The following is a 20,099-nucleotide window of genomic DNA, read 5'->3' on the forward strand; positions in this document are numbered from 1 at the left end:
CCGAACACCAACCCGATCGAAGAGGATCCAAGAGCAGGAAGAACAATCCGAAGACCGATCCGAAGAGCAACCCGAGCTCATCCTCGAGCACCTCATCGAGCAGACCCTCGGGCAGGATGATGTTCATATATTTTACCTTATTTTCCCTTAGTTTATTCACAACTTTTGCATCTTTTGCTATCCATTTAGGCCATTATTGTGTAGCTTTAGGACTAATCATGCATTAGAGTATAGTTGCATTGCATTTGCATCTTTTCATGCATAAACAGGTGATTTTTGAGCTTAAGGAGCATGGAAGCAATGCTGAGGAGAAGTGAAGCAATCATGAGGAGAAAACAAGAGAGTTAAGGCTGAAGAATCAAGGTCCAGAGTCCAACTCGACCGCACACTCGACCAGACACTCGACCGTGTGCTGAGAAGGACTCGATCGAGTGGAGAATGCACGAGAGAAGCCAGCTCGACCAGCCACTCGACCGAGCACTGGTCGAGTTGACCGAGCCATTGACTGCTTTGACTTTTTGTATTTTTAGGGCTTCCACCTCATCTCCTATATAAGGTCCTTGTACCTGCAGCCACCAAAGAGTCTAGCTTTTTAGAGAGTCTAAAACCTAGTTTTTACCTTTTTTAGATTTATTCCTTTTGCACTTTCTTTTATTTTTAGATTTTGTACTTGTTTAAGAAAGAAAGACTAGATTCTTGTATTTTGTTGGTTTCATAACTTTCAAGATATTAAGATTTCGAGTTTCATTTCTTCATCAATATTGTAGATCTCTGTTTCATCTTTCTAATAATGCAAGTTTCAATATTTTTCTGGGTTTTTGACAAATTTCACCATGTGTTCTTGTGAGTAGTTTGCTTAGGACCTTGAGGATGGGTTAGGCTGGATTGATCTTGTGGTTTATTTGATTTGGTCAAGCTTGATTGTTGTAGATCTCTTCTAGGCTAGATGTTCTTAATGCTGATCCTATATCTGAGAAGGTAGGGTTTGATTTCAAGCATCTTAGCATCACACCAATGTTTAAGGAGCATATATAAGGCTAGATCTAGAGCTTACCATTACGTTTGCTAAGAGATTAGAGGTCTTGTTTGATTTGAGATGTATTGCTTAATGCCTACTTGTGTAGATTCTTTACTTTGTGAGAACAAGTCTAGAAATGCATAGGTTTGATTGTTTTTTGCCATGAGAGTGGATTAAACATGTCTTAGAATAGTATGTCTAGAGATTAGCTCAAAGTTTGCTTGAGATTTGTTGACCAAGTTAGATAACCACAATGATTAGTTCAGCCCATGAATCCCTCCTCAAGGCCTTCTTTGTTTATTAATATCTTAGTCTAAATATCATTGCTTGCTTGTTGTTTGATTCGTTTTTGCATTGCTCTGTTTTTATTGTGTTGCTCTATTTTCACGTTTAGTCTAGCTCGACCCTGTACTCGACCTACACTCGGTCGAGTGCTTGCTCGAGTTCGTCCCGAGAACTTGTGTTTATGATTTGTGATTGTCCTGTTTAATTCATGTTTTATTTCTGTTGCATCTATTTAGCTTTCTGTTCATTACTTGTCTTGCATTAGTTCTTCATCAACATAGTTTCTATTTCTGTTCTTGCTATTATAATCATTCTGTTTCATTTGCATTTAGTTCTTAGTCCTTGTAGTTTGCTTTCTGCACTTTGCATTTCATTATAGGATTGTTAGTGACAAACAACCTTTACATCTGGCTTGACTTAGACTCATATGCACATCTTGATTGTTCACAAATACTCAGATTGGATTGACACTTCTTATACTACAATTGCATAAGGGGAATTGAAACACCCTGACATCCATTCATTCATAAGTCATCATTCCATACATCATTCATTCACCACCCACAAAAAGAGTCAGTTTCAATTTGGCGTTGTTGCCCATTTGAGTTTGTTTTGTGACATTTAGGATCATTATTAGTCTAAGATTAAGTTCATTTAAACACTTGTGACGTTACTGAGCTCGAATCTTCCTTTGTTTGGCTGTCTTGAGTTTCAGGTACCCACTCGACCACCCACTCGACCACCACTCGACCGAGCTGTGATCGAGCACCTGATCGAGTCAGAAGCCGGATCCAAATAGCCATTACTTCCCAGTCGACTCGACCACCCACTCGAGCCTGCGCTCGACCGTGTATCTGTTCGAGTCTATAGTCGAGTTTGTTGATGCACACAAGGTCAAAAGGCAAGGACAGTCTTCAAAGGCCTATTGACAACATCCACAGGCAACAAAAGGGTTTGAGACAAAAGGAAAGAAGAGTAGTTCAACAACAAGAAGAACAAGTAGTCATGGAGCAGCAAGATCACCATGATCATAGACCTAGACACATTGGTGCTGGGGATGCACCTAACACACACAACCAAAGAGCTGGTATTGTGCCCCCTTCAGTAACTTTGAGATCAAGAGTGGATTAATCTCCATGACACAAGCCAACAAATTTCATGGGTTGCCAATGGAGGATCCTCTAGATCACCTTGATGAGTTTGACAGAATATGTGGACTCACAAAAATCAATGGAGTAAGTGAAGATGGCTTCAAGTTAAGGCTATTCCCATTTTCCCTTGGAGACAAAGCTCATCTATGGGAGAAGACTCTTCCTACTGGAGCTATAACCACATGGGATGCATGCAAGAAAGCTTTTCTGGCCAAGTTCTTCTCCAATGCAAGGACTGCTAGGTTGAGGAATGAAATTTCTGGGTTTGCTCAAAGGAATAATGAGAGCTTTTGTGAAGCTTGGGAGAGGTTTAAAGGATTCCAGACTCAGTGTCCTCACCATGGCTTCAGCAATGAGTCACTCCTTAGCACCTTGTATAGAGGATTAATTCCCAAGATCAGGATGCTTCTTGATACAGCCTCTAATGGAAACTTATGAGGCGATGTTCTGAAGTAGTTCAATTGGGAGATGACTCGTAGAGAGTTTCGATCTTGGGATGAATTCAAACGGAGGTTGTTCTTATGTTTTGGAGAATCATTTGAAGTTGATCCTGGTAATAGGCTGTTTGCAATTAAACAAACTGGCACGGTAGCAGCTTATGTAACAGAGTTTGAGGACCTATCTGCTCAAGTGTCTGGTTTAGATGACTCTCATTTGGAAAAGATATTCTACAACGGTTTGAAACAAGAGATGAAGGAGGTGATTAAAATGAAGGAACCTTAGGGGATTGATCATCAAAAAGCTGCAGTATTACGCATGGAATCAAGCTCATTCTGTCAGTTAATCAGTGAAAAGGAGAACAGAGCTCCGGTGCACAACAAGCAGTTTGTATCTCGACCGCCTAACACTTACCAGACTACGAAACCATTATTGTTAACTGGGATGGGAGTACAGGTCAAGTGGTGCAAACCACTACTAATTCGAAACAAGGAAACCAACCACGTCAACGTCATACCTCTGAAGAGTTAGATGCGATGAGAAGCAAAGGCATTTGTTTTAAATGTAAAGGGAGGTACTCTCGAGGACACACCTGTCCTTTGAAAGAGCTACAAATATTGACTGTCGTGGATGGTTTAGAGTTGGAAGTGATGGTTGAGGAGATACAGACCAAAGATTTAGAGGAGATAGTTCATACTCCAGAAGTGAGAAGCTTATCTCTTAACTCTTTTCTCGGTCTCCATTCTCCAAGGACAACAAAAATGGTAGGCCTTATTGACAAGTGTAAAGTGGTAGTACTGTTGGTTTCAGGAGCTTCGCACAATTTTATTACACCATCCGTGGTTAATAAAGCTAAACTAAAAACGCATGCAGCAGGAAGCTTGGAGGTGTTATTGGGAAATGGTGTGTCTGTGCACTGCTCTGGTATTTGCAAGAGAGTCCAATTCCAGCTAGATGGTGAAGAGTTTGAGAGTGACTTTATCTCATTAGCAGTGGGGGAAGTGGATGTCATTCTCGGAGTACAGTGGCTGGAAACGTTGGGAAAGTGTGAAGTGGATTGGAAATTGCAAGAATGGACTTTCTTGTATAAAGGCAAGAGAGTTACTTTATGGGGAGATCCTTCGTTACACGGTCCTCCTCTGTCTATGAAGACTTTTGGAGCTCCAGTCCAATGCTTACTACAAGATACTACAACCGGGCTAAACTCTGCTCAACTCTCTAATTCTAATTTGGTTGTGGATCCAGTTATTGTTAAGATTCTCGAGAAGTTCACGGCTGTGTTTGCTTTACCTATCGGGTTACCACCATTCAGGGGTCAAGAGCATAGTATTACCCTCAAGCCGGGAGTTCAGTCCATTACTGTTCGTCCCTACAGGTATCCACATGCTACTAAAGAAGTGATGGAGCATATGGTAGGAGAAATGTTAACCTCAGGTATCATCCGAGTCAGTAAAAGCCCATTCTCAAGCCCAGTTCTTTTGGTTAAGAAAAAAGACTCCTCATGGAGGTTTTGCGTTGATTACAGAGCGTTGAATAGAGCGACTGTTCCTGATAAATTTCCCATCCCAGTTATTGACCAGTTGTTAGACGAGTTACACGGTGCTGTTTTTGAAGATTGACTTGCGTTCAGGCTATCATCAGATACGCATGAAGGAGGATGATGTTTTGAAAACAGCCTTTCGTACATTAGAAGGCCACTACGAGTTCTTGGTAATGCCTTTTGGCCTCACTAATGCCCCTGCTACTTTCCAGGTGTTGATGAACAAAGTATTCAAACCATATTTGCGTAAGTTTGTTGTTGTGTTCTTTGATGACATATTGGTCTGGAGGATCATGCGCAACACTTGGGGATGGTTTTACCATTGTTACAGGACAATGTGTTATTCGCAAATCAGAAGAAATGTTTATTTGGAGCAGCTCAGGTTGAATATCTTGGTCATATTATCTCAAAGGATGGTGTGGCTACGGATACAGTAAAAACAGAGGTAATGTTACAGTGGCCTATACCTACTAATATCAAGCAACTGCGGGGATTTTTAGGGCTGACAGGCTATTACAGGAAATTTGTTAAAAACTACGGGATCATCGCTAAGCCTCTGACTGAGTTACTGAAGAAGGATAGTTGTCAATGGAATTCTTTAGCACAAGAAGCCTTTAACAGCTTGAAGAGTGCAATGTCGACAGTACCAGTATTAGGACTACCGGACTTTGATAAAACTTTTACTTTGGAGACTGATGCTTCAGGGTCAGGAGTGGGAGCAGTTCTTATCCAAAATAAGAGACCATTAGCCTATTTCAGTCATTGTTTAACGGCGCGTGAGCAACTCAAACCAGCATATGAGAGGGAGCTTATGGCTATTGTGATGGCAGTATTGAAATGGAAGCACTATTTACTGGGAAGAAAATTTGAAGTACACACGGATCAACGAAGTTTGAATTTTTTGTTGGAGCAAAAAGAGGTTAACATGGAATATCAACAATGGTTAACTAAGCTTTTGGGTTTTGATATAGATATTATCTACAAACCGGGTGTGGAGAATAAGGTGGCAGATGGACTATCAAGGATTCCTCATACGATGCCAGCTTCGTTAGTAGCCCTCACAGTTCCCTCTGCAATACAACTATAAAATCTCTATAAAGAAATTGATTCTGACGAGGCAATTCAATCTACACTAAAGCAGGTGAGTGTTGGTACTAGTCATCGCACTATCATATTGTGGAGGGGAGACTTTGGTACAAACGTCGACTAGTGATTCCAAAATCATCCAAATTTCTTCCTCTGATTCTCCATGAGTTCCACGATAGCAAGATTGGGGGTCATGCGGGTGTATTGAAGACACTTAAGCGGATCCATGCTTTGTTTCAGTGGACAGGGATGTACAAAGATGTGAAGCGGTATGTCACTGAATGTTCTACTTGTCAAACTCACAAATACTCTACTTTAGCTCCTGCAGGATTGTTGCAACCACTACCTATTCCAACATCAATATGGGAGGATGTCTCGTTGGATTTCATAGAGGGGTTGCCAACATCTGCGGTATCAATGTTGTTTTGGTGGTGGTGGATCGTCTGAGTAAAGCTGCTCATTTTCTTGGGTTGAAGCATCCTTTTAAAGCACTGGAGGTAGCTCAGAAGTTTGTATCTGAGATAGTCAAGCTTCATGGTTTTCCAAAGTCGATTGTTTCTAATAGGGACAGAGTGTTTGTGGGAAGTGTGTGGAAGGAGTTATTTCGATTGGCAGGCACTAAAATGAAGTTTAGTACAACGTATCATCCACAAACCGACAGACAGACGGAGGTCCTGAACCGTTGCTTGGAAACATACTTAAAGCTGCTTTGCCTCAAGTCATCCTCGAACGTGGTACAAATACTTAGCTTTGGCTGAGTACTCGTACAACACAGCTTATCACACTGCTATTAAATGTACTCCGTTTAAGCTGGTTTATGGAAGAGTCCCGCCTTCTTTGATTAAATTTGAGCAAGGTTCAACAGATAATTGGGAGTTGGAGGTTTAGTTGCGGGAAAGGGATCTTATGTTGACTTATATCCGGGGTAATCTACAACGAGCTCAGGATTTGATGAAGAAACAGGCTGATAAACATAGGCGTGATGTGTTTTTTTTTCAGTGGGGGATTGGGTGTACATCAAACTACAGCATTATCGCCAAACGTCAGTGATCAAACGTTAATGTCAAAAGCTCGCGGCTAAGTATTTTGGTCCATTTCAAGTTTTGGAGCGCATTGGAGCTGTGGCGTATCGTTTGCAGTTACCTTCGAGCGCCAAGATACACGATGTCTTTCACGTCTCTCAGTTGAAAGCAGTGATGGGTGATCCTCACAAGGTACAATACTCTGACCCACCTGAATTGATTGAAGACGAGTTTCTATTTCCTGAGAAGATTGTGGATGTGCGTTTTACTACTACGGGAGCTCGTGAGTTTTTGGTTCATTGGTTTGATCGGCCAGACTCCAAAGATTCCTGGATGTTATCGAAGGATTTTGTTCAGTTGTTTCCTCAATTCACGCTTGAGGACAAACTGTTTCTCCGGGTAGGGAGTATTGATAAGATTCATCAGACGTATTACTGCAAGAAGAAGTCAACGGAGTGTTAAGTGACACGTCAGCTTTTCAAAGATGGCGATTGGGTTGATGTTCCTCCTCTCAAGCATTCCATTGTCATCAACCTTGGGGACCAACTTGAGGTACAATTGTAATCGGGTTGTGTTTTTCTTAATCCTCGTAATGATACTATGGAAGCAATAGACGTTATAACCGAAACTTAACCAAACTAAACATGTACTAATTTAGTTGAATCTTGTATATGAAAAAGAAGCACCTAGTATCAGCATACTGGTTTAGGCTTAACCTCTTCATCAAATGTGCGTAGGTGATAACAAACGGAAAGTATAAGAGCGTAATGCACCGTGTGGTAACCCAAAAGGAAGGGAACCGGATGTCGGTTGCTTCGTTCTACAATCCCGGAAAGAATGCCGAAATCTCTCCTGCACCATCTCTTGTTGATGAAGACTCGGAATATCCGAGTTTTGTGTTTGACGACTACATGAAGCTCTATGCCGGACTCAAATTTCAGCCTAAGGAGTCAAGGTTTGAGTTGATGAAGAATGCTGCAGCAACCGCGGATTTGAAACTGTTGGCCACCATGGAGACCTTCTAAATGGTATGGAACTTTCTATGAAGGCAAGGAAAGACAAGAAGATAACGGACTGGGCTTGAAAATCTATGATGATATCAATAAATAAAAAGGGGTTTGTAATGTCGTCAAGAACTAAGTGAGTAGCTGTAATCAATGATTGAATCTGGTGTGTTAAGTGTGGGAATGTTTATGAAATAGTTTGTTTCTTGGTTCCTATAAAATCGATTCTCCTTATCAGTTTTATTAAGACTCCAACACTGTTTAAAACTTGTAAACCTACTAAGTTTGGTGAAAATACAATATGACTATTTGTGATATAACAAAAATTAGTGATGAGTTCTAAGAAAAATTTATATTTTATAAAAACACTGTTACCAAAGTTCAGACAATACAACAACTAACCAAATAAAAACGAGTGATGAGTTCTAAGAAAAAATTATATTCATAAAAACATTTTCAAAGTTTAGAAAATACAACAACAAATGAAAGACAACTTTGCCACTCATTTGTAGACGCCTAAACTGGGGATCGCATATGAACAACCAAATGCAAACGCTGTGATGCGTACGAGCTGGTTCAGATCATCTTAGTAAATCGTTACACTCTTACACATGATTTTAGTTATCGTGTACTCACTCACATAAACTGCTAAAAAATGCAAATTCGAAATCGACAAGGGAAAGCAGTGTTTGATCGAAACTAATAAACTAAATTACACGATTCAAGTCTACAATGTCAATGAAACAACCAGTACTGTGACCAAAGGATACTTTTTTAGGATACTTAAAACTAAAGGCGGTACGAACAACATCTTATAGAATCAACCAAAAATGCCTTAAAATTTGAGGTTTTCAGTTTGACGCGAATATAAGATACGAGCAAGAAAAAGCAACTGATATGGTATGAGTACCACTGGCAATTTAATTGGGATGTGCTCTCTAATCAGGAGAAAAATCATTCCAATGTAGGAAAAAAAACAACCCAAACTGTGGGCAGTAAATGACATTGAGAGTGTTTAAGCTTGCCACAATATCCTGGGGTATATATCCTTTACTGTTGCAAAAGTGGCTTCAATTGTGCTTTGAAAAGGTTGGCTAGTGCACCTCGTATGTCCATCTGCAAGAGAAAACTCATGGGGTTAGATCCACCGATTATCATTATAGACAAAAGAATATTATGTATGGCTCAAAAGCTCGAAACGTACTCAAAAACCAAGTTCAGGTGTGTGTAAAAATTATACAAGAAAGCGAAGCCAAAGCTGGGGTATACTAAGTAAAGGAATTCAGTAACTTGCCTGTTCGCAGCAGACAAGTCTCGTCAGCAGAGGGTAGAACTCTCTCATGTGCTTCCTGAATATCGTGTTGTTCATAAAGCACATGCCTTCCAAAACCTGAAACAAGATGACATAAGAAAATTATCCTTCCTATCAAAAAATTTGTAGTCTCAGTGACAAATGTGTAAGCAATTAAGATGTATTACCTTCACAATGACGGGAGAACGCAGCTCCAGTACCCGATGAACATCCATGTTTGTAGTCTCCCCCAAAGTGGACTGCAGCTCAGATGTTTCTTTCAGCACCTGTTCACAAAACGATACCAATTTTTCTTCCGCTGCACCTTCTAGTCTATCTTCCGTGTTAGATGCATCATCTGCAAGCCCAGAAGTTGTCTTTTGCAAGACGTCCAAATATATGGTGGTTCCTTCCAGCTCTTGCCGGAGAAGGTTTAAAGGTGGCCTGTAAATAATGAATAGTTCAAATTCTATGTAAGGAGGAAAAATATCTATTACTCAGTCCAAAGGCTCAGTCACCAACCTCTCCGCGGGAATGTGATTCATACGTGTTCTAAGATTAGAATATGAATTGTAGGAAGCAGCAAAATCTATGAAAGAGAATAAGATGTCCATAATCGCAATCTTCTGTGGTGTTTTCAAATTACTCCAGTATTTTTGCTGCAGATTTAACATCAAACAGGAAAGATGCAACTGTCAGTTCACAACACCCGGCACATTTCCTCTTAAGCTTATTGGGGATCAGGGGTTGAGGAATAAGAGTGTCTGCTTAAGATCATACATCGTAGCAAAGCAGAGAAGACATCAAAATACCTGGATACTGTTGATCGCTCCGAGTAATAGTATTTGTGTGATGCATTTGCCTCTAATAGTTCCCAGAGCTGGGCTCTCTTCTTCTCTGCTGTCAGGCTCTATAGGATCCTCATGCTACAGAAGAAAGTAATTAGTAAAGAAATTTCAATGTCTATCATATTTACTTGGAGAAACAAAAGAACTGTGACAAAAAAAAGGAATGACCAGTGAAGAGTGTAAATTAGCAAAGATATATCAAATGGATAAAAAGCCAGGGAGTGGGCATATGCAAAATACCTTGTATGGAGAAGAGGGTACAGCAGACACTTCTGCAGTAGAGCTTTTTGGTTGGGATGTGAGATTCCTAAGAAAGAGATTGTCCATGAATCTTTGACCAAAAGTCTGACTCCGCTGCAGATTCACATCATCCCCATCCTTTTGAGCCCTTCCAGATGAGGATGGTCGACCTTTAATGGGAAACATAAAGGTTAAAAAAACATGGCATTGTATAAATTCAATTTTCTTATAGATAGTTTATCAGGCCAGACATGTCCTACGTAACTAGAGATGATTTTCCAACACCATAACGGAATCCAAAGTTCTACAGAGTTAAGAGGCAACCTTCAGAACCATCAGACTTAGACTGTATCCCAGATTCTAGGGAAGCACCATGAGTACCAATCCTTGGAGATGCCTGAGCAGAAACTTTCCCATTATCTTTAATATCATCCGGATTAGGATCACCTCTTGGAGACTCAGAGGCATCGGCCTCTATTTCTCCTGACAGAACTAAGTTCTTTTTCGGATTGTCAAAACTCAAAGCATTCAACAGCTCCAGCGGTTGAGTTGTGTATGATGCATCTCTGGCAAGTGAAAGAAAAAGTTAGATTCAACAATTGAAGATAAAAGTTTGTAACGAAAGATGGTTACCTAATGCTTTTCAAGAGCATATCCCAGTCGCCCTCACTAAATTGGTGGCCTCCAACCTCTATCAGGTGAACCAATGCTCCTAAAGAAATTGAGACAACTGTCTGATCTGATTTCTTCGCACAGTCTAGGAGCAAATTTAAAAGTGGAGGCAGCATAAAACAAACTTCCTGCTCCGAAGGTAAAAAATTCGAAGGGTCAAATTTGCAGCACGCAATAATATGTTTCAACGCTACATGTTATGCAAAATTTTCTGTACGATTTCATGTAGTAAACATGACAAGTACTGCAATAAGTCTGAAAGTTAATTGAGTAATAATGGACGAGATGAGCACAAAGGGAGCAAACGAAGAAAGCTTCATCAGTACCTTGTAGAACGTATTGAAGAGATTGCAGAGGAGCTGAAGGGAATGAATGCTTGTTTCACGAAATTTTACATCCCCAGAAGATATTAAGCTTTCCTTTCCAGCATGACTCACATGATTAAAAATTGGAAACAAGATCTGACGGAAGATACTCTCCCAGAAACGTGTCGAAAACTTTTTTCCCCTTTCATTCAGCAAATCAAACAACACTTCCAGAGCACAGTTTCTAACTTCGGGCCTAAAATCAGATGTGAGATCGGATAAACCGGCAAGCATCGGAAACCAGTAATGCTCTGTCACATCAATAGTTTCATCCTCATTGGTATCAACGGGCTTGAGAACACCACCAGGTATAAGTCCCTGAGAATCATCATACGCTAGGCAAATGAGCACATGTAGTTACAGAGGGAGAACTAAAAAGGAAGTGAGGGAGCTAGAAGACAGCCGAAAAGTAGATACGAACGGGAAGGAGTGTCGAGCATAGGATCGAAGTTATAATAGAAAAATACAACGCTGAATTATCAGGTAAAATTTGGCTTGAAAACATACCTCTGCAAGCCGATCCTCACATATTCTGAGAAGGGCAATAGCTTTGAGGCTTATACGGTCTGAAGCTTTGTTATTGGCAAACCTGATGAGACAGTTGACGCAATCCATGAAGCAGTCTCCGATCACTTGATCAAAGTGTTCAAGAATAACTGCAAACAAACAAGTGGTTACACAAACATTTATCGAAACTAAAAAGTGAGAAAAAAAATACTAAAACTGGGATACAGGTGCAAGAGTTTGATTGACAGTTTGTCACCTTGCTCAACATTCTCAAATGATTTCTCAACTATCGATTCAACTTCGTCATCTGCAGCTGCTGTGAATATCATAAAAACACTCCTCCATCCCGATTTTATACTTCCAACTTTAGATTTTATCATCTATATAAAAAAAACATTGATTACCTGCTGACAAAATGGCTGCATACTACCGAATGACAAAATTCCAGGAAACATATTAATATTAGAATTTAGAAAAGACTAAGCAAGCAACCTGAACGATGCAGTCAACAATTAGGCTCCTTATGGTCTGACTTTGAGTATTCCGCATGATGATAACGAACGGTTTGAGAATATCATTTTGAAAAGTGAAATTGGTGAGCTCAGCACGTTCCAAATATTTCATCCCCAGTTGCCTCAGAGAATCTATGGCATACATTGCAATCTTTTCATCATGATGGCTACCAGCAGCTACGAAATGTTCAGCAAGGACATACCATATTCTTGCCCAGACCTGATATATGTAACAAAACAAACCAAATAAGTAATATGTATATGTATTTTTAAGTATTAAAATGCATGTATAGCCTAAGATTCATAACTATCAGGCCTTCCATATTACTTTGACAAGGAGTGAGGAAGCAGCTGTATAACAGACACCAAAATTTGTTGCATTGCACACTAGAGAGTCAAATTTATAACAGAATAGACAGAACAGTTAACAAAGTTCCCCGTTTTACTCTCTGATTGTGTTCTTGTTAATGCTTCTCATTCTAAGGGTATACATAGTTTCAAGTTGCATGAGGTATGAGGATAGGATATGTGTTCTGACTATTTTTAAGCTCACATAGTTAACCATGCATTGAGTAGGATAAAAGACTATCAGAAGAGTACCATTCGAATACGAGCTATATTGTAATAACTGATCTCAACAAGCTTCTGCAAGCTGAAAACACGGGCAGGAGACTGTTTCAGTTCTTCAGCTGAAACACCACATAGAGCAGTAAAGAATTCCACAACAGATTCACTGGGCAGCTTCACACTGTTTACAAAAACTTGTTCAGCTGGTCTCCCGGCTAATTCCTTCAATGATTGAACAACCCCATCCCTGGATATCTGGTTTGATCCATGCATTACTGTTGCAGCAATTCCAGGAGTAGAAATAATGAATTCTAGCCGAGAAACACATTCTAAAACTGCATTCCAAGTATCTTGAAGGGTATCAGGTTCTGAGTCACACAAAGACAGTAATATCCTAAGTGCTTCAACATTTTTGCTCCGCATTTCTTTTGGAGCATGCAAGAAAGTGAACCTATGGACAATTCAAGGAAAAATAGTCAACATGCCATAATAGCTTTCTGCTCCAACAAAACTTGCACTGTGATGGCACAATACCTCCCATAAATTGGCAATACACAAGGCAACTTAAATAAATATTCAACGCTCAAACATAAAAGGGAATGTGAAGAAAGTGTTACAAGTTTACCTGACAAGCGATGTTAGAAAGGCATATCGCATTGTATCCATTCCAAGAACAAAAGCAATATGTATGCCAGCTTTAAATCCCTCCATGCAGAGAAGAATCCTTGGTTTGTTATCACCTACTTCCATTGTAACGGAGAAAGCAGCAAGCAAAGGCCATCCAACAGCTTCCACCATGGGCCTTATAATGTCAACTTGCTCTACAGTGTGAAAGACTCCTCTCTTCACCCCATGCTTCCGGAAAATTTCCTGTGTTTTCCTAACAATATCCTCAGTCTCAGACTTAGCATCAGCTGCTGATATTCTTTTTGGCAAACCCAGATTAAGAATGCTGACAAGACCACCTCTTTCTTCTCCTCCTGGCCTTTGACTGCTGAACTTCTTCATGCTGCTGTCATCATCTTTTAGTTTAATTTCTTCTTGTACAATAGAATCATAGATCTCTTCCAGAAGTTCAGTTGGAGCAGAATCTTCAGGATCATTCCTAGCATTCATACGTGTGAAATCTGATTTTGACATTTTCGGCCAAACCATTGGATTATGTGCATCTGTATTCAACATGATAATTGCATAGGCTAGAACATATGCAGTATCTGCGTTATTGAAAAGACCCGGATTGTCTGCGCAATATCTACACAAAGATAACAGTGGAACAGAAAATGTTTGTTATAAATGGGGAAAAATGGATAGGATAATCAACTATAGGTTTTCAATTCAACTACCAGAAATAACTACCAAGCTTAATATTTATACTAGATTCAGAAAACGATCTAAGGAATAAATGGTGTCCTTACCTCTCTGCGAATTTTTCCATAATGCGATCAATTTTTTGAGCTTCTCCTGGAAGTCTAAAACCTTTGAGAAATTCACGAATAGCTGAATGAAACTTCATTTCTGAAAATTTCATTGAATCAACAAATGCGTGCATGACAGCAAGAGGAAACTCCTCGTGTTGGCCCAGGTAATCGCCAATCATAACCTATACATAAGAACAGTTATATCTCACCTATAAATACTGAAAATAACCATGCAAAGTTCTATAGTTCCACCTTGCTCAGACTCGAAGTACTTCTCAGAAACTGTGCAACTGAAGCAGGATTCCTTTCAACCAACTTGTTTGCTATTAAATATTCTACACCCTTCACTGAGTTCCTGTTGAACTGCAAAATGATTATCCATGCATTAGTATGTCACTACTGGTGGTGACAAGCATTCATGATATTGAACAATAACCTCGGAGATGACAGCCTCCATTGTGGACTTATGAGCTTTAGCCTTTTCAAAGTTGCTTGGGACATCTTCCCTACTTTTAGTTTCAATTGGCTCTCCAGCAGAAGCTGAGTCCTCGTTTGCATTTCTTGTACTATTTTCTGCATCTCTCCTTAGTTTCTCCCAATCAACTAGTGACTTAAGTACGTTGACCAGGCACTAGAAATTTATCAGGAAAAGGTTCCTTCAATTTCTTATTGAATGATATGGAAAAAATAATACATAGGAATTTAACTAGTTAGTTTTCTGGATGTACGTAAGGAAAGCATGATATGAAGCCTACCTGAAGTGATGAACCTTTAACTGAAGATGTCTGTGAAGCCATGGCAGGATTTGGATCAGCACTCTGAGACCCTTGAGCAATTTTAGACAGTGTTGTTACCTAAAAGAGAAGAAAGATGCTTTGTGAGTCATAACTCTCAGTCACATTCCTGACGTACAGTAATTATATAAAAGAGAAGAAAATGGAGCAAACCATGCGCTCAAACAAGTTCGGGGCCTCTAGATCACAATCATAGTTTACATACACATCAACAAGCATCTGAGGATCTTTACAGACTTTCTCAAGCATCCTGCATTAAAGATATATAAATGGAATTCAAAGCAAAAAGATAGTAGATTCACTTGCTTATGTATTCAAAGCAAAACATATCTGACCACAAGAATAATATTGTACCTAAGAACACCCATCTTTTGGTCATTGGGACACTCGGAGCTGTCTAATGATCTTAAGACGATGATGGGGAAAAATATACCAATTTCACCCTGGAAATGAGATTTAGAATTATAAAAAATACGGTAAAAGGTAAAAATCCCCACAGAGAAGAAACTTTAAACTGGAGACATCACATGCTTACTTTTAAACTATCTCTGAACCGCAGCAAAAGCACGGAGAAGATACCAGACGCATACTGCCAAAACATAAAATCCTAGTCATATACAACATTCTGGTATAACTTTCAGAGATCTATATGAAATGGAGAATCAAACCTGAAAAATGACAGGAGATTGAGATACTGATGCCCGTAACAATGCATATGAGAGGTAGGCTTTCACCGAATCAATAAAGTGAAAATTCTTTGTAAACGAATGACTAACTCCTTCTAGCATACCCTGCATATTTTTGTTGCGGAAATTTTGGTCAAAACTCGAAATGACCTCCAAAACAACATAAATAACAATCTGATGTCAACAATCTTTCTTCGTTTTCTAAGAGTCAGAATAAGCAAAGAGGTATATATGGGCTTTTCACAACATCAAAGTTCTGAGGAATTATAGAATCTGTTTTTGGTGTAAATCCCACTGCATATCTCAAACATGTAGGCATGAAGCATTGGAAAGGTAACAGTCACAACAATCATGTATACACACACCTCTATTCGATGTGCAATTTGAAAGTTCACACTCACAACAATCATGTATACACTCCTCTATTTTGACTTCAAAACAAAAATAGTTAATATATGATGCTCTTGAGTCTTTATGCTTTTCTTACGAACTTACAAGAATAATGTAACTAGATTTACCTGAAGAAGCTCAAGAGACAATATACGGGTCTTGGTTGTGACTTCATCACTATCTTCTTTCATACCCATCTGATGCAGAATTTGAAAAAAATGTCACAGAAGCACCACAAATAAGCTAGTCAAGGATAGAAAAATGGAACCCTCAATAAGCCAACCTTGCAAAGGGTACGGAATACTAGCAATGCATCACGCTGTCCAATACTCATGCTCTCCAGCTCGATGCCCCTATGGAATTTAAATGAGTTGAATACAAAGTCGTGACTTTTACAAAGAAAAAAAAACAAGTCTAACTCATTTTCCGCTAATCAAAACAGGTATATATGAGCATGTGTTCAGCCACATGCAAATGTTTTACGTATAATACAGGCATGTGCATGCACATACTCAAATACATAAACACACAAAAGCATAAATAGGCATAAAAGACATACCGGTATATAGATCAGAAAAGCAAAATCTTAAACTCAGAAATTGAGCAGAGTGGTATGAACTATACCGTTTTATCTTCTTGCCATCTTCAAGATGCACAGCTTTGTCAAGGGCGGCTTCTAAACCCTGATCACAGAATTCAGAATTTCATTGTCCGCAAAAATCACAACTTTTGAACCACAGTATACAAGAGTCTTCAAACAATCAGAACGAACAAAGAAAGTATCCTAGAGAACTTCTTCCAATCCCGCTATTTTTAGCTATTATTTGCTAAATTCCGGAAACTCTATAGATACCTAGTGGGCACTCGAGGAAAAGTGACTGACAAATTTTTCTACTTATCCAGAAGCAACTACGAGGATATGACAGATGTACATAGAGAAAGAACGCCACAAAAACATATAGAAACTTTTTCTTCTAAGGAATTTCTATCTTTTTTCCGTAATACTTTCAGCACTTTTTCTTGAAGAAGACATCTCTAATCCACTCACAGCAATGGATATAAGTTTAAGATATAAGGTGCAAACCAACCTTAATATCAGCACCGCCCACAAGGGTATGCAGCTCTTCAACAGAAGCAAGAGTTGTGTCTTTCGCCTGAGTGAGTGCATCTCCTAAGGTCATTTCTTTCTCATTTTCATCAGCTGCAGTAGTTTCTTCATTTTTAGGGCTGGAACTGTCGCCCGAAACATGTTCTTCCTGACGCACTGTGGAAGATGCGGAAACCTAGATATGCATTCAATAGTCAGCGCCTCCATTTAGAATTGTTATCCATTTTTCATGCATTCAATGAAACATATGCAGCATTGAGAAATTAATATTCCTTACAATATCAGTCTCCATTCTCCTGAATACAATGCTTATCATCTGAGTCAACATTGCTTTAGAAGTTGCCTGGTTTATTGGGCTCTTGCTACATGTAAATTCTGCATTTAGTGATCACACTTGAGAGTGCTGAAAATTGTCAGATAAAAGGAGAGAAAACACACCTGTTTAGAGCAATGTTATAGCAAACTCGAATAACACCCAGCAACGGTTCCCCATGCACTGCCACACGGATTTACATAGATTAATTTAATAGTGCAAGCACAATAAACTGAGAAACCGGTTCAGCCCTCTAAAAGTTACAAAACATAGCTTTCTACATCAGAGGCTTACCTTTGAACTTTCCTGAAGCAACAGCTGTAAGAAGAACCTTCAGCACTTGGAGTACAGTGCTGCACAGAATATCCGCTTTAAGAATTGGTATAACCAATGTCAAGAAAATTTTGAAACACAAAGGTACATACCTGTCTGGTGATGAATTATCGACACAGCTGCAAACCATGTTCAGAATATCGGTGAAAGGTGCAGAATTTTTTCCGCCATCCAAACCCGGATCCCCCTCCAAATGATCATAGGCAATGAGTTTCTGCTTGCGACAAACAAAGAATCAAAAACATATACAGAACATCAATATAATGACTGGAGATACATTACATGAGTACAGAATTGCATCTCAAAGACATACATGAAGACAATCCAAAGCAGCATCAAATATTTTTAAGTTCTTTGTCTCAAATGCAAGGCGTAGAGGTTTTAGAACGAGCTCCACTTCCGCACCCCCTAATGTGTGTCCAGCATTTGCTAATGAAATGTTTATAGTCCCGCTTTTTGACTGGCTAGCCTGCTCGGCTACTACAGCACTTTGGACTTTTGGCTGTTCATCTGCTTCTCCTCCAGTTTTTTCACCTCCACCTTCAGCTTGTGAACTGAAGTTAAGTATAATTCAGAGTCAGTCTAGAGAAAATAGACTATTGAACTTATTTCTCACATGCATAAGGCAGGACGACAGACAGAACAGGCCACCTTTACATGTAAATTACAAAACCCCTTACAAGTTGGTGATTTTAAAACATAACATAAAAACAAAAGAAATGAAGGCTCAAACTCTTACAGAAAGCTAAACTTAACAAATACGATTTGGCGAAGAATTTTGATGATATCAAGTGTGGCTAGTAGCTACCATGGTTAAAAAGTGAATAACATAAACATAAACAGATGAGTACCAAATCTCAAAATAAAACATTAAAGTAAATATCAATTTATCGAGAAAACTTAATCCTAAAGCTAGCAGAAAATGGAACACTAGTCTGGTCATTACCTCTCATCTATGCTCGAGGATGCAGCCTGCGTAACAACCTTCGAACCATCTATAAGAAATCACAAATGAAATCTAAAGTAGTTAGCAACCAAAAAAAAAAGTTATCACCACCATATTTTTCTATAGTATGAAGACAATATGACCAATGCCAAACTAGAGCAAAAAAGAAACATAATATAGACAGAAACCTTAACCAAAGACTTGTTTAAAATTCTTTGATAGAACAACAGGGAATGAATCTCCTTCAAGCTGCTAATATCACCTCATTGACACAGATCAGTTCAAAATCTAAGTAGCACATGCAACTTAAGCGTAGCTATACCCCAGAGATGACAAGTTCATACAAAGTTCGTAAAAAATGGACCACACTTCCCTTAAATTTAAGGTACAATTAAGCAAACCATTCTGTATTCACGTAACCAACGAATAAAAAGTTAAAACCATTCTGATAGAATAGCATCTCTCTTCACAGGTCAACATTCAGATATCAGATACAAACTAAAAGCCAGAAGCTGATCTAAGGCCTAAGTGTCAGTGAATCATCAACAACAATCAAAAAAATTCCATAGCCTCAGCCTTATCCCATAACGCCATACTAGAAAAGTTCACTAAACAAACCAAATACATGTATAACCTAAAATCTCAGCTTGTGCGACCACATTCAAGTCAAATACATCTAACAGATAAACCGTGGCTATGATCGTTCTCCAAACGGTGAAATCTCCCCGAACCAAAAGCAACGATCGAAACGATTTGAGCAAAAATGGGAGAAATTGAGATCTAACCTTGATAAGCTTGGATAGCTTTCTGGAGATCAGGATACTTCTTTCCCCCAGACTCCTTGAGCATCGTCTCGAATGCTCGAGTCAAAAATCCACCAGCCGCCATCTCTAATCCTTCTTATTCCTCTTCCACTTCTTCTTCTTCTGCTTCAACAGCAATTTTTTTTCTGCACAATACCGCAAAATCGAACGACTTACATGACCAGATCGTGCGGAGAAAGATCGAGAGAGAAGTGAGATATGAGAATCGCCTTCGCTCTCTGCTTTTGATTATGCCCTTGACCCTAGAAGAAGCTTGATCGAAGCGAGAGATCTGAAGCAACGAAACGAGCCACTAGCTAGATCTAATTTCCCATTTGAAAAAAAAACAAACAAAAAAAATAAAGTTTATTACTATTGGTCGTTAAGAAGAAATAAAACAATAATAATGTCTTGTAGACTACTTGTATGTATTGTACTATTTTACTACTCAAAGCGATCTAAACCAATTGAACCGGGATTTTTTATTTTAATCTACTCTGGTTTGTATATGTGAAAGTTTTCTTTGATTTGTTTAATATGAATTATATATAGGTTTAAAAGCTTAAATATTGATGATGAATTGATGATACACCAACTACAATTTTACAAAGAAGAATACTTAGGTTCACTAGGGGTGAACCTATTTGTTCACCCCCTCTTTTCTCAGCCAATCAAAATCTTCCATCTAATATTTCATTTAAAAAATAAATCAAAATTAAATTAAAAAGCAAAACAAATTAAGGAAACAAATTTTGTATACTT

The 20,099-nt window shown here is 39.0% G+C and overlaps 1 protein-coding gene, 1 non-coding gene and 1 pseudogene across 2 annotated transcripts; 1 reads left to right on the top strand and 2 right to left on the bottom strand.

Moving 5' to 3' along the window:
• Positions 1–2,694: 2,694 nt before the first annotated feature.
• Positions 2,695–2,801, bottom strand: LOC147945763 (small nucleolar RNA R71). The gene has a single exon (XR_015597822.1). It is a non-coding gene; the product is annotated as a small nucleolar RNA R71 (small nucleolar RNA).
• Positions 2,802–2,922: 121 nt separating this feature from the next.
• LOC147945764 (uncharacterized) lies at positions 2,923–4,511 on the top strand (annotated as a pseudogene).
• A 3,848-nt stretch (positions 4,512–8,359) lies between these two features.
• LOC109124444 (brefeldin A-inhibited guanine nucleotide-exchange protein 5) lies at positions 8,360–19,845 on the bottom strand. The gene is made up of 33 exons (XM_087510181.1): positions 19,320–19,845; positions 18,535–18,583; positions 17,902–18,142; positions 17,681–17,802; positions 17,550–17,608; positions 17,381–17,438; positions 17,220–17,304; positions 16,923–17,117; positions 16,459–16,517; positions 16,118–16,187; positions 15,963–16,031; positions 15,427–15,549; positions 15,294–15,347; positions 15,113–15,201; positions 14,912–15,008; positions 14,720–14,818; positions 14,401–14,595; positions 14,217–14,327; positions 13,962–14,146; positions 13,172–13,798; positions 12,580–12,997; positions 11,960–12,199; positions 11,724–11,847; positions 11,468–11,616; positions 10,922–11,278; positions 10,557–10,723; positions 10,248–10,489; positions 9,924–10,093; positions 9,648–9,761; positions 9,358–9,494; positions 9,024–9,279; positions 8,839–8,934; positions 8,360–8,660 (listed from the first exon to the last, which is right to left on the bottom strand). The coding sequence occupies exons 1-33, from the start codon at positions 19,420–19,422 to the stop codon at positions 8,595–8,597; spliced, it is 5,226 nt and encodes a 1,741-aa protein (XP_087366307.1). The 5' UTR covers positions 19,423–19,845; the 3' UTR covers positions 8,360–8,594.
• Positions 19,846–20,099: the final 254 nt, after the last annotated feature.

The sequence above is a fragment of the Camelina sativa genome, chromosome 4 (assembly GCF_030686135.1).
Source record: "Camelina sativa cultivar CO46 ecotype springtype chromosome 4, ASM3068613v1".
Taxonomy (NCBI): Eukaryota; Viridiplantae; Streptophyta; class Magnoliopsida; order Brassicales; family Brassicaceae; genus Camelina; species Camelina sativa.